This window comes from Folsomia candida, unplaced genomic scaffold (assembly GCF_002217175.1).
Source record: "Folsomia candida strain VU population unplaced genomic scaffold, ASM221717v1 Fcan01_Sc035, whole genome shotgun sequence".
NCBI lineage: Eukaryota > Metazoa > Arthropoda > Collembola > Entomobryomorpha > Isotomidae > Folsomia > Folsomia candida.
The window spans coordinates 1,003,134-1,018,741 of NW_019091227.1; the positions used below are offsets into that span (position 1 = coordinate 1,003,134).

At 33.0% G+C, this 15,608-nt stretch overlaps 1 protein-coding gene across 1 annotated transcript; it reads right to left on the bottom strand.

Annotated features, from left to right (window-relative positions):
- Nucleotides 1-2,302: 2,302 nt before the first annotated feature.
- Nucleotides 2,303-12,320, bottom strand: LOC110860880 (cytochrome P450 9e2). Its single transcript, XM_022109994.2, has 4 exons — nt 11,008-12,320; nt 10,249-10,498; nt 3,334-3,585; nt 2,303-2,710 (listed from the first exon to the last, which is right to left on the bottom strand). Exons 1-4 carry the CDS (start codon nt 11,917-11,919, stop codon nt 2,532-2,534), a joined length of 1,593 nt encoding a protein of 530 aa, XP_021965686.1. The 5' UTR covers nt 11,920-12,320; the 3' UTR covers nt 2,303-2,531.
- Between the last annotated feature and the right edge of the window lie 3,288 nt (nt 12,321-15,608).

Below are 15,608 nucleotides of genomic sequence, written 5' to 3' on the forward strand. Positions count from 1 at the left end.
CACATAAACCAGGAGCATTGAAGACGACGCCAAGATGATAGAAGATCTTATATTAACTTTGATTTGCTCAATTTCAAACCTATTATTAATACAATGTGTAAAATTCCAAAACAAGATCAAATTAACCTGGTTAAAATACAATTTGAAAAGCTGCTTAAAATTACATTTTTAAAAAGTATGAAAAAACGTTTAACTTGATTTAAAAAAATATATCTACAATTGATTATCTGCAGCAGGTTACAAACTTTCAAAGCAAAGCTTTTAATATTATAGATAAATCGTAGTCTTTTCAGGTTTCCTGCGTCGCTGGAGTTTGCATCAATTATTTAAAATGCTAACGAATTTTTCGTGAGTACCCCGAATAAAGAAATATTATCAAGTAATCCGTCGGGTCGGCTTTAACTTTTGCTAATTTCATGGTTTTAATTCCGTCGAGATATTTGTCTGTCGTTTTGTGGGAGAAAGTTTTCAGGAAAATGGCTCGACCTTAAATTGCACGACTTTTCCTCAACTTGGGCTTCTTCGTACTTTCATAAGCAGGAATTTATGAAGCTAAGATTTTCAGCTGTTACATAATATTCGCCGTTGTTATTGTCCAGTCACCAGTAAAATGGGGAAAATACGTGTCCATGAAGGCACATCTATATAAGTATCTGAAGAAACAATCCGAAAACTCTTATACATCACCAAAAATTTTATGAAATTTTGACTTTTTTCTGTCCGGTATGCATGCCTCAGCGCCGTAGCGACGGTGGAGAGGTGGAGAGACACTCTCCAGGCCGTACGGCTGGAGGGGCGGTACCGACAGGGTCAGTAATAGAATAGAATACACTAGATAAAATCAGGGATTCAATGGAATATACTAGATAAGATCGAGGTCAGCAGTAGTCTACACTAGATAAAATCAGAGTCAGCAATAAAACACACTAGGTAAAATCAAGGATTCAATATTTTTTGGGGGCATGTGAGGCCGTACCAGGGCCAAACTCTCCAGGCCGGACAAAACGTCGTTACAGGCCTGGATGCCTGCACATATTTTAATACATAGATAGATGCATACATAAGTACAAATATATAGTTTCAATTGAATTTTTATTGAAAATCTGTAAGAATTTTGTAAGAGTTTTATTTTTCAGAAAAAAACTGAGGTATCCTTAACATTATACCTTAACATGTTAAAGTAAAGCAAATCTGATTAAATTTTGTTGGAAAAACGTAATCACCCAGATTCTTAAAATCTAAAAATTAAATTGTGCAGTACAATAGTTACAATTTTTTAAATAGTGGCAAAGTTAATCAATTTTCCAATGTTTGTAAAAAATTTTGTCGATGTCACAAAATATATGGCTATGAACGAAGATTAAATTTCCCATGAGTAAGTATGTACTCGTGTGAAAATAATAGTTGTGGAATGGTGAAAGCATGAAAATCTGAATTTTTGAAACTTTGAAAGTAGCATAAATGACTAGCAAATTGAAAAAATAGAAGCAAAACAAGCCATAAATTTCTAAAAATAATAAACTTGGAAATTAATTCTATCTGTACTTACCACTAATTCCAATTACTGTTTTTTAATAGATATCCACTGTTTTCGAAAATTTAGAAAATCTGCTTGCTAATAATGAACTTGCATGGATTTTAAATGTCCTGACATGTATAACAATAAATTTTTTATCAAAAACAGCACATATTTATAAAAAATTATTTAGAAGTCAATTAAACATTATAATTAAATAGAACAATTAAATAAATGTTGAAAATGATTAATTGACACTCAGGAGGACAACCCTTCACCGACAGAATCACCGATCTTAACGCCCTTTGGATATGTTGTAGTCCTAGGTGAGTCTAGCAAAAGTGAAGAAGGATTTCATTCAATGGCCCCATTTGCGCCCGCCACACCCACTCAAAGGTGCGAAAAACACGAAAAATACCCTGTTTTCGTTCATTCAAAAAATCACCAAAAATCCAATTTTGATCGGATTTTCACAATTTAAGCATTTTTGTGATCCTAGATAGTTGCTTTATCATATCCAATAGCTAACTCAATTTTTTTGAAATTTTGATTTTTTCGAAGGCATACCCCTGGTCAGGAAAGTTTCGAAAATACTCAAAAAATTAAAAAAATTGAGTTTGCTATTGGATATGATAAAGCAACTATCTAGGATCACAAAAATGCTTAAATTATGAAAATCCGATCAAAATTGGATTTTTGGTGATTTTTTGAATGAACGAAAACAGGGTATTTTTCGTGTTTTTCGCACCTTTGAGTGGGTGTGGCGGGCGCAAATGGGGCCATTGAATGAAATCCTTCTTCACTTTTGCTAGACTCACCTAGGACTACAACATATCCAAAGGGCGTTAAGATCGGTGATTCTGTCGGTGAAGGGTTGTCCTCCTCAGTTTTTGTGTATATGTTTTAGCTTAGCTATTTCAAAATATATCAAAAATGAGTTCACAATTTTTGGTATTTTTTTACAAAATATTTTCTTCAGAAACTAAATACTTGTCACTTGTGCGCAATTTATTGTCTAATCCTGAAGTGTGCCAGGTCTTCGTTTGAGGCTCAGCCACATGCCGCCCTTGGGCATGAGAGACCCCGCATTTTGATATTCCATCGGAATCGGCGTCCTTTTGGAGGGCTCGATATCAAAATTGTGAACCAGTTGGGCAATCGCTAGCTTCACTTCCATCAATGCAAAGCGCATCCCTGAAAAAACCATGAATTTGTCGAATTGGAATTTTGAACATAATTATTCACCTGTTATTCAATTTTTATTCATTTTTTGCAAATAATTAGTTAATTCACGAAGTCCTTGATAACCTTGTAAAATCCTTAAATTGTATAAAATAATTTGACGAACTTTTCCAAAAAAAGAGACGCCGCTGATGCGAGTAAGTTTAAGAAACTTTGGGAGCTAATTTTCATGAAAATATTGGTAAAATTTTGTTTAAACATGTAAGGTTGCAGAATATACAATGTTACGCGTGAATTATTAAACTTAAAATCCCTTTGTTTAATTTTTAGATGTAAACAAAATCAAATTTACAAACTTAGATTAGTAAAAGGAGTTAAATTTTTAGCCTTAAGCAATTTGAGCCCCCAAAAAAATGGTTAGCGTAAAAAGATAATTCTCCCAGAAACATGTGTCAATTTTACGGAGGTTACAAATTTACCAATGACTGCGTGAATTAACTAACCTCGACCTTAAAATCTATTGTTTTAAATTTTTATGTTTAAAAATAATCAGAATTTTGAAATTAGATATTTAGGGCCACTTTAGGAATTCGAATAAACGTGAAAGTTTTGTAAAACAAATATAGTATTTTCACCAATGCAATTCCGTGGTCCTTGTCCAAACGGGAGGAAAGCGTACTGGTTAATTTTTCCCTTATTTTCGGGTGAAAATCGTTCCGGGTCAAATTTTTCGGGTTCGGAATAGTACCGCTCGTCGTGATGAATGCCCAGCACCGGGACCATGATCCCGTCGCCCTTCTTGATCACGACATCCGTCCCGGGGACGGCGTAGTCCTGTGTACAACGGCGATCCATGGTCGGTGCAGGTGGGTAGAATCGCAGCGTTTCTGAAATTTTGGGGCGAAATTTATAATGTAGACTCTAAATAAAAATAAGTAAAATTTCCTCAAGTTTGAGTAAAAAAAGAGGATGGCACAACCAAAAGGCAAAACTTATCCAACCATTATGCAAAATTTGCCCAAAATTTGTGCATATTTATGCAATTTGTCTAACGTCTAATTTTGCACAATGGTTGGATAAATTTTACATTTGTGTCATCCAGTTTTTTGTTCAAGCTTGAAAATTTTCGGATTTTACAAAGTTATAAAGTAACTTTATAATTTTGTAAAATCCGTAAATTTTGTCAAGCCTCCGAAACATCTAAAATGTTACTAAACTGTTCAAAAGCGCTGCGATGCTTTAAACGGCGTTTCGCTTTGCAAAAATTCTGATTCTTTGTACGTGAGTTTCTACCAGGATGATTCTTTTGCTTTACAGGAAGCCTTGCAAAGTATGAATCGCCAAGAAAATAAAGAGTCAATTCACGCAGTTCTTGGTATCTTACTAAAATGCGTATTTTGCAAACTTTTACAAAATAAAGAGGAGCCCTAGATCTGAGCAAGTTTACAAAAGTTTGCAAGCTAATTTTCCTTCGAAATATACGTAAAATTTTGCAAATGTTAGTAAATTTACGGATTTTGCTGATTTTACAAAGTTATCAATGCCTATTTTAATTGTTAACGATGTGCGAAATATTTATCTGTGCCAATTTTTTGGGCGCATTTTGTAACGAATATTTTGTTAAATTTCAAAAGAGCTCATTTTATTGAGCTAATTCGCGCAGTTCTTGGTAACATTGTAAAATCCGTAAATTCTGTAACTCTACAAACTTTTACAAAATTTTACAAATATCTCGAAGGAAAATTAGCTTACAAATTTGTGTAAACTTAACTTGCTCAGGTCAAAGGCGTGTTTTTATTTTGTAAAAGCTTATAAAAGGGTTTACAAAATTTACACATTTTACAAAGTTACTAAGGGCTGCGTTAATGGAAACACGTCTTAACATGTAAAGATTGCTCTTTGAGATTATTTTTTTTGTCAAGTTACACGCCATAAATACGTATTCGTGTTTCTTATGTAATGCAGTAAGCAAATTTTTTGATTGCAAAGCACTGAAAGTTTTTTACAAAAGAAAACGATATTACAAAGTTACCAATGACTGAGTGAATTGCCACTTTGTCTTACAAGGGACACTCACGACCTGTCGTTTGAGTCCAGGGTACCCACTATGTTTTTTTGGAATCTACTAGGACCCCAGATGAAGGGTCCATTCATATTTCCGTGTAAAACTCATATTTGGCGTCGTGCCGTGGCGCCAAACTTAAAAAATTGCATTTTCGACCAACTTCAAACCACCATAACTTTTGCAGTTTATGTGGGATTTTCAAAATTTTAGGCTTAAAATGATCACAAAACTCGAAATTTTTAACAAAAAATAAAAAATAAAAAATTTCTAATTTTTGAAATATTTTTAGCATTTTTTCGACGAATCCCCATTTCTAAGAAAATTACGAAATTTTGTGAAAAGTTTAAAGCCATAATTTTTGAAAAATTTAATGGAATAAGAAAGATGAACTCCTTGTCATGATTTTTGCCAAAACTTTTGAAAATCCGTCCAGGATTTCAAAAGTTATGGCGATTTCAAAAATAAAAACATTCAAATTTGGCGAACTTGGCGCCACGGCACGACGCCAAATATGAGTTTTACACGGAAATATGAATGAATCCTTCATCTGGGGTCCTAGTAGATTCTAAAAAACACAGTGGGTACCCTGGACTCAAACGACAGGTCGTGAGTGTCCCTTGTAAGACAAAGTGGCAATTCACTCAGTCATTGGTAACTTTGTAAAAAACTTTCAGTGCTTTGCAATCAAAAAATTTGCTTACTGCATTACATAAGAAACACGAATACGTATTTATGGCGTGTAACTTGACAAAAAAAATAATCTCAAAGAGCAATCTTTACATGTTAAGACGTGTTTCCATTAACGCAGCCCTTAGTAACTTTGTAAAATGTGTAAATTTTGTAAAACCTTTTATAAGCTTTTACAAAATAAAAACACGCCTTTGACCTGAGCAAGTTAAGTTTACACAAATTTGTGAGTCGTGAGTATCCCTTGTTAGTGATTCATAATTTACAGGGTTTTCCGCACAGCAAAGGAGACATCCTGATAGGAAGTCACATACATAGAATCAGAATTTTTTGCAATTTGAAAATTTTGTAATTTTTTTGCAAGTCTTACAATCGCAATTTTTTGCAATTTTTGCAATTACAGAACGCCGTTTAAGATACGCAGTATTTTTAAACTGTTTAGTAATATCTAAGATTAGAGTTCTTGTTTTGCGAAACCTAAAATTTCCATGCATGCTAATAGTGAATCTAATCTCTTTGTGACCCTGTAAACCTCTCTGTAATCATGTATTTTGTACAATAGTTTGCGGTTACAAAATATTTAAAGTTTCCAGGATTTAAAAATTCGTGTGATTTTAATTTTAAAATTGTACAGAATTTATGAAATTAAATATTTATAACCATTATACAATAAATTTCTCAATAAAACATATGAAACGTGGGTTTAAAATTATGAACAAACTACTTTTGTAAATATTACTTTGGCGATTTATAATTTATAATTTACAAGTTTTTCCGCGTAGCAAAAAAAACCATTGTTGAATTGAAAGTCTCATAAGTAGGATATTTTTTTCCAACTGCGATACGCCGTTTAAAGCATCGCAGGGTTTTTGAGATGTTTAAGAAAAATTAAGGTATTTGTTAATCGAATCATTTTACATATAAAAAAATAAAATTTCAATGCACGCAAATCGTGAATTTAATTAAAGCAGATTACCCCGTTCGTAACGCAGTAAACTTCTCACTAACATGTACATATTTTGTATCATGAGTTTGTGTCATGATTTTTCAAAATATGCCTATAGTTTCCAGGATTGAAAAAATTCGAGTGAATTGAATTTCTTAAAAGAGTAAAATTCATTAAATCATACGATAAATTTCCCAATAAAAAATACGACTCATTAGTTTTTAAAAGTTTTAACATTATATCAAACTATTTTCGTACATATTCCTTTTTTGCAGCTGCGATACGCCGTTTAAAGCATTTCAGCGTATTTTAACAATTTAACAAAAGTGAAGATTGAGACTTGCTGGGTCATAATTATTTTATGAAAAAAAGAAGAAAATTTCTACGCCGACCGGCTTATAATAAATTTAATTAAAGCCGATTAACCGCTTTGTAACTAACCCAATGAAAAATACGACTCATTAGTTTTTAAAGTATCGCAGCGTATTTAAACTGTTTAAAAAATTTCAAGATTCTGTCCCCCTTAGCCAGTGATAATTATTTTGTGAAAAACAGAAAATTTGAATGCCGGCTAATTGTGAATTTAATTTAAGCCGATTAACCACTTTGTAACCCAGTAAACTTGTACATATTTTGCACAAGTTTGTGTCATGAGTTTATAAATATACACGCAGTTTCCGAGATTACAAAAATTCTTGTGAAGCGAATTTCAAAAGGTTACAAAAATTTTAGCAAGTTTCCTAATTATACATTTCCTATAAATTTCCCAGTAAAAAATACGACTCATGAGTTTTTTAAAATTTTAACATTGTAACACAAGCAAGCTACTTTCGTAAATATTATTTTTTTGCAAGTGCGATACGCCGTTTAAAGCATTGCAGCATATTTCATGTGTTTAACAAACCTTAAGATCTTGATTGGCAATTCATTAGTATTTTATGAAAAAGAAACAAAATTTCAATTACGGTCAATCGTGAATTTAATTAATGCCGATTAACCAGTTGGTAAACCAGTAAACCTGTGCATAATTTGTACAGGTTTGTATCATGAGTTTAAAAAAGTCTCGTGGAATGCAAAACAAAGATTTCCAAAAAGTTGCAAAAATGTTAACAATTTTCCATCACATTTCCCAATATAAAATACGAGACATCAGTTTTTATAAATTTCGAACATTGTAACAGAAACCACTTTCGTAAATGTTGTTTGAGCAATTCATAATTTACGAGGTTTTCATAATTACAAGGCAAAAAACATACATAGAATTCGAATTTTTTACCATTACCATTGCAAGTTTCGCAGCATTTTCGATCTACAAAATATAAGATCCAGCGTCGGAATTAATTTACATAAAATTCGATTCCGAATCAAGAATTTAATTAAAGCATATTAACAAGTTTGTAACCCAGTAAAATTCTCATTAATCGTGCGAATATATATTTTGCGCAGGTTTTTGCCAAAATAAGCGTATAGTTTCTGGGATTATAAAAATTCTCGTTATTTGAATTTCCAGAAGGTACAGAATTTATGAAATTCTTTATCAAATCAATTTCCTATCATGAATTTTTAAAATTTTGAACATTTTAACACACTCTTAAGAATTTCATTACCAAAATGTTTACTGGGAATGTTTACCGTTTATCTATGTGACTCTACTGCCGTGGTAACTTTTTATTCTTTTTAAAGTAGTTTGTGCACAAACTACTTTTGTAAATGTTACTTGTTCTTGTAAATTTATAATTTAGAAGGTTTTCCGCACAGCAAAAAAAATCCTGGTAGAAAATCCCATACATAGAATCAGAATGTTTAGCAATTTTTGCAATTGCAGAACGCCGGTGAAATTGTCGCAGCATTTTTCAACTGTTTGATAAGATTTAAGATCATCTTGTGGCTTCGCCAAACCAAAAATTTGTTTGGGTACTAATCGTGAATTTAATTAAAGCAGATTACCCGTTCCGAAGGAGTTACGAGTGACGAGTACAGAACTGTACACTTGTAACTCAATAAACGTGTATAAGTTTGCGTCATGAGTTTAAAAAATATGCATATAATTTCCCGGATTACAAAAATTGAGTTTCCTAAAAGAGTAAAATTTATGAAATTATGCGATAAATTTCTCCCTAAAAAATACGACTCATGAGTTTCTTTTTAATTTTCACATTGTAACAGAAGCAAACTCAATACTTTCGTAAATATTACTTTTTTGCAACTGCGATACGCCGTTTAAAGTATCGCAGCATAGTTAAACTATTTAACAAAATTTAAGATCCTTAATTGCTGTGTCATAATTGTTTTATAAAAAAAAAGATTTTAATGCCGGCTTATTGTGAATTTAATTAAAGCCTATTAACCGGTTTGGTACGCAGTAAACTTCTCGCCACAAATTTGAAACAAGTTTGCATCATGATCTTATATAATAGACATACAGTTACCGGGATTACAAAAATTAGTGTGAATTGAATTTCAAAATTTTTACGATTTTCCAATACATATGCTAATGTAAAATACGAGACATCAGTTTTAAAATTTTGAACATTGTAACACAACCTACTTTCGTAAATGTTACTTTGGCCGCATTTTTGAACTGCTTAGCAAAATCTTAGGTTATAGACCGGTTATTTTTTATATAAAAAAACTGTGCCCGAATCAAGAATTTAATTAAAGAATATTAACTAATTTGTAACTCGCAATGGAGGTCTCCCAACGTATGCTCACAGATTTGGACCAAACTAGCGTCAATCGATCACAAATATAATTAATATGAAATTTGCAAATGGCACTATCTGCCAATGCTCAAGTTTAGCGGAGATATTTGCTTAAAAAAAGAGGAGCAAACGCACTTCCAAGGGTGGCAAATTTAATTTTCCAAATTTGCTACGTATTTTTCCCACTTTGAATGCAAATATCTCCGCCAAACCTGCGCATTGACAGATAGTTCCATTTGCAAATTTCATCCTAATTATATTTGTGATCGATTGACGCTAGTTTGGTCCAAATCTGTGAGCATACGTTGGGAGACCTCCATTGTCAGTAAACTTCTCATTAAACGTGTACATATTTCATGTTTGTTCTAAAATAAACTTATATTTTCCGGGATTATAAAAATTCCCATGAATTGAATTTCTAGAAGTTAGAAAATTTATAAAATTATACGATAAATTTCCCACCCTGAATTTTTAAAATTTTCAACATTGTAACACAAACTGCTTTTGCAAATCTCATTTGAATGATTCATAATTTATGTACAAGGTTTTCTACACAGGAAAAAAAAAATGCGGGTAAGGAAGTCACATACATAGAAATAGTTTTTTTTTGCAAATTTGCAATCTGGTACGCCGTTTAAAGTTTTGCAGGGTTTTTGAACTGGTTTATAAAATTTAAGATTCGTCTCTTCTTACTTTTTTAATAAAGAGGGTAAATTTGGATGTTTGATAATCTTGAATTTAATTAAAGCAGTACATATGTACAGCTACATACGGTTTACGGGATTACAAAAATTCGTGTGAACTAAATTTGCAAAAGTAAAAAAAAAATATGAAATTATATAATAAATTTCCCAGCAAGAAGTATGAAATCAGGTTTTAAAAGTTTGTTACATAATTTTATACAAAGTTTAATAGATTATTACGTAACAAACATTCGAAATTAAGGGATTAACAACAAAATGAGCTTCTAAATATTGGGGTGGACTGTATACAATTGGTTTTCAAAAAATTTGATTGTACTTCAAAAATTTTCAATTTTGAATTATAAAATTTTCTAGAAAATATACCAAATCTGTAAAAACATGACGTATTTTATATGAATATCGAATAATGTTAAGCTTATTTTTTAGTATGTGAACATTTCTCTCACCATTGATCACCATGTCCAAATAGGTCATCTGATTGATCCCTTCATACGTAAAATCGCCCCCACTTTCCTCCAACCCCTCGTCCACCACGGTCCTCAACTTGTCCTGAATTTCGGGATGAATCGCCAACGCATAGGCGCAAAAGAGCAACAGCGACTGCGTCGTGTCGTACCCCGCGACGATGAACAACACGCAATTCGACACGATCCCGTCGTCATCTAACAGGTCGGCTACTTGACCTTTGACCTCGCCCTTAAGGTGCAATATGATAAGGATTAGATGTGGCATAGATTGTAAATCTCACTCTACCCCTGTGAAATGATTTTAAATGCGAATTTCCACAATAGTATCATTTTGCAATTTCACGAATTTTGAGATAAATGCAATTTTTTATACTTTAATGTAAAGTTAAGTTTACTAATCTATCGAGTTGACAAAAAATTGCTAGTTCATTAGTCATTTTTTGGAATAAATTTCCTCAAAAACAATTTTTTTAACAAATCCACACTTTTGTCCTGCCAAAAATTAATTTTATATAAATATATCCCAAAACCCATGAAATCGACGCCATTTGAGGAATTTGCATTTAAAAACACTAATTTTTTTCTTCTTATAACATAATCACTAGTGTGACGATCTTATCTGAAACCTTACCAAATAGTTTAAAACTGTTGCGATACCTTAAACGGCGTAACGCAGTTGCAAAAAAATTTCACAGAGGCAAAGTGAGATTTAAAATCTATGCCTATTAATAATCTCACCTTAATCACGGCATCCCTCTCGAAACTTTCCAACTCACTGTCCTCCGTCTTCGCCAACTTATTTTCCCTCGCCTCCATCATCAACTGGATGAAATCGTTCCCCTTCCGCCCCGTCTGAGTCCTCTCCCTAATCAACGATTTAATCCCCCCGCCAAAAAAGGCGGACACCTCATCCCCAAAAATCGTCATCCCGCGTTCCGCAATCCCGGGAAAGCACGACATTACCACAAACCTCGTAATCATGCCGAGATTAAAGCTGAACTGTAACTTTTGTCCCATCCGTTCAAAAACCGAATGCTCCTTTTGCTCAAAAGCGCACGAATCCATGCCACAAACGGCGGACGCGATCGTATCCGTCGTGAATTTTGAATATGCCGCGACCAAATCGACTTCCCCTTCAGTTTGGGCGTCGATATAATCCACCAACTTTTTCGCCGAGGCGTTAAACAGGGCAAAAAACCGCTTAATCTTGCCCGTCGTAAAGGTCGGGGATAACTTCGACCGGAGCGCCTTCCAGGGTTCGTCGTACATAAAGAAGAGCATCTTCTTCGTTAGAAGGTCACTTTTTGGGATCGTGATCGCTCGTCGGTTGACGAAATGGTCGAAATCCTTGACCAAAATGTGTTTCAAGATGGTCAAATCGGGGATGAAGTAGTTGACGAGGCCCATCTCGAAGTTTCCGGCGATGGGAACGTTGGCCTGGCGGGTTTTTGTGTAGGCCACGTGGACGAGTTCCCACATGGACTTGGATTTGAAGGTCATGTAGTAGAACGCGGTGAGGTAGGAGTTTCCCAGGTGGAGGATTTTTTTAGAGCGGAAGAAGAGGATTTCGGAAATGAGGGAGTAGATTACGTAAGAGATGAGGAATATGGCGAGAAAGAGGAGGATGGAGAGGTAAGTGGCGAGTTCCATGGTAGGGGCAGAAAGTTTGCGAATTTTATTTAAAATTTGCGAAATATTTGAGAAACGAAAAGAGCACGTGGAGATGAGTTGTGTCACAGAGGAGTGGATTGTAAAAGCAAATAGATGCAAATTGTGTGCAGAAATGTTGGCAATTTTATATTGTATTGAAACAGTGTGCAGAAAAATTGCGAATTTTATTGAGTAAGGGAATATTTGTATGTACGATATGTTCTTATTTTGAGGTTGGTTTTGTTACCGGTTCGATACGCAAAAGCGCATGCAGCTTATTGAAACTGTCAAATTTCGAATTTTATATAGTATTGAAATTGTGCAAAGCTGCGAATTTTATATATTTTTGTGGGTAACACATATGAGCACGGCCGGCTCGTTCTGTTCAGAATGGAGTGGATTGCATGGTGTGGCGAATATAAGGAAATTTTGGATTATATAATTTCGCACATGTTGTAATCATGTTGAGGCATTAGTCCATGGGCGAATAGACTACAATATCTACTCTTATGAAACACGGCAATACGGTTGCATCAGTTGTTAGCTGTCATGGTCATGAGATTGGACAGGCCAAAAAAACCATCGAATGCAAACAAAAGTCAGTTTGGAGGACGTTGAGTACATTCGGACAAGAATAACACTTTTTTTACCCGTAGAATCACCATCGGTTAATGCTTAACCCTGCCTTTATTTGACGAATGGAGTAATTTACAATGAGTGAAACGATGAGCTAAAAAATACCAATTAGTTCAAACTAGTTTTTATTTTAACAAATACTTCAAATTGTGAAAGATGATTTTTTATGTACTGCTAAATGCTATATAGATTTTATACAAAATGCTATGCAAATTTTAACGGAGAATGTTTATTGATGCATTTTGAAAATTTTCATGTAGCGATTTATTAAACGTTCAAAATAATATTTCCCAATATTATTTTCTATCTTTCTTATAAGTAATACGAATATTTTAATTTTGCCAATAATATTTCGGAAATTTTCATATATATTGAAAGATTTTTTTACTAAAGGAAAATTAAATGGAAAAAATAGGGATCAAATTAAAAATACATAATAATTGGATTATAAATGTAGTAAAATAAAATCCATTTTTTACACTTTGGTTTTGAAATTTTGTGTAATTGGGCGAAATGTGAGGCTGCATATTGACTCGAGAGACCAGAAAATCAACAATTTATCTCGGAAATGTAAACCATCCATAACCTTGTGCAAGACTTTTATCTTACCGGCGTACAAATCGAACCCCAGATCTGAAACCTGATGATATCTAACCATAAATATCAAAATATGGAGATATAAACATTTTTATTTCGGTCTCTTAATTTCACAAATTTTCCTTCAATTACTACCTAATTCTAATCATTTTAAATTCTTGACGACAATTTGTAACGTGTAAAATAATTTGTAAAATGTGTAAATAATTGGTAAAATAATTTTCAAAATAATTTGTAAAATGTGTAAATAATTTTCAAAATAATTTATAAAATGTGTAAATAATTTGTAAAATAATTTGTAAAGTAATTTGTAAAACGTAAAGTAATTTATAAAACGCGTAAAATAATTTGTAAAATGTATGAAATAATTTGTAAAATGTGTAAAATAACTAGTAAAATATACGAAATTATTCAAAATTCTGGGTGATTTGCCATAACAAAGTAACTCGCATTTCCAAAACTCATCCCTTTTATTCCCCACAAAAACATGTAATAAAACTGAAATTATGTCGTAATCCTGCTTGTCTGTATTGATAACATTCCTGTTTCTATAAACATTTCATCCTTCTCATGAAGCGTAGTTTGACAGAGCCCGATTCATGAATTACACAAAAACTATTGGGATTTTTCACACATGTTCTATACATATTTTTCGTACATTTCTTATTTTATCACAGTGCTGCCTCAGGTTTCAACAGTTTTATAAGAATACCATCACTAAAATTAGTTTTTCGCGTTATTTCTGCAGATGTGCAAATTTTGTGTGCACATTTTACAATTTTTTTTGATGCATCGAATTTTATGCATTACACAAAATGGTGTGAATTTTATGATCGAGATTTTATACGGCATTAGGGCAAAACTTTACTTTACTAATTTTAGCATTATACACATTGCATAATACAAATTTAATACAAATTCTAAATAATAATGACAATTAGACAAATTAATTACATAGTGAAGAAATTCACGCAGTCCTTGGCAACTTTGTAAATTCTGTAAGCGTACAAACTTGCACAAAATTTTACGAATATTTCTGGGGAAAATTACCTTACAAATTTTTATAAAGTTACTCAGATCCTTTATTAGCTCACCCTGCGTAGCATGAGAGCTATTGAATTCCTCTTGTCCGTCTGTCTGTCTGTCTGTCTGTCCGTCTGTTAACAAGTTTTTTGCATCAATTGATGCTATTTAAAAATCCCCTTGACAATTATTGAATATGTTAGGCGCACCATTGGTATTGAACAAACCGAATCGAATTTTTTAATAAATTAATAGCACCGTTGATATCTAACAATCGGTAACACAAAATGATGCGAAATAATTGGGGGATGGGATGCATAACGCACCAATAATGCATACTACTCGGCGGAGTGTATTAGACAATTTTGACATAAATTTTTCAAAATTATCGTTGATCGTTGGTAGGATAATCTGCATCAGTGATGCACAATATTTGGACTTTCCTCGATGCATAATAATTATTGAGCTATATTGTTTAATTGGTCTGCACCATTGGTGCACTATTGCATAAAAATTATTGATCTACTTTGTTGGATTTTTCTGCACCATTGGTGCAATATTGCATAAAAATTATATATCTATTTTGTTGCATTTTTCTGCGCCTTTGGGGCAAGTTATAACCAAATCATTATTATAGGGTGAGCTACTTCTAACGTTACTACGGTTTATTTTGTACAAGTTTGTAAATTTATTTTACTAAACGCGCAGATTTTGCAAGCTATCAAGGACTGCGTGAATTTTCTTAATGTATAAAATTCTCCCAAACTCTAAAACTTTTTTACTCAATTATTTCCTCAAATTTTTACCCCACCCTGTTTAGGGGTCCCAATCCCGGACGATTTTGGAAATCCCGGGAATCGGGATTCCCGGTTTTGGCCGTGAGAAATCCCGGGAAATCCCGGGATTTTTTCCCGAAATTCAAATATCACCTTATAACTTCAAATTAGTCAAATTTGGGTATACAAAAAGGTACATGACTATAAAAGTACAGCGCCTGAGCGTATTTATAATACTTACATATCTCTTTATGTGTTTTCGGGCTCTGTGCATGCATGAATATTATTATAAAGTATGCTATTTTCTGGTCAACTCAAAATAAATATGGTAACAATTCAAATTAGCGATTATATGGTTTTGCCTGCTATTGAAAATGTTAAATCTCGGTGTATTTCGGCGTAGCCCAATTTTCGCCCTCTATCTTTGAGAGGTGATATGTGATATGCAAAAGTTTGACAATTTCATTCCAGAAATCTTAAATAATTAACCAAGAATGTTAACCCGAAATGCCCAAATTGACGTACTTATATTATTTGGCCTAAATTGCGAACCATTATTCAAAAACTTCGGTTGGATATGACGTTTAGCAATTCAAAAATTTCAAGATCAAATATATGAACCACTTCGTGCAAAACGCATTAAATTTAGCTTTAAAT

Coding starts and splice junctions, on each gene's coding strand:
- LOC110860880 (XM_022109994.2), bottom strand. CDS start 11,919: ATGGAACTCGCCACTTACCTCTCCATCCTCCTCTTTCTCGCCATATTC. Junction 3,586..10,248: donor TTTGGACATGGTGATCAATG/GTGAGAGAAATG, acceptor CCAAAATTTCAG/AAACGCTGCGATTCTACCCA. Junction 2,711..3,333: donor AGGACCACGGAATTGCATTG/GTGAAAATACTA, acceptor TGGTTTTTTCAG/GGATGCGCTTTGCATTGATG.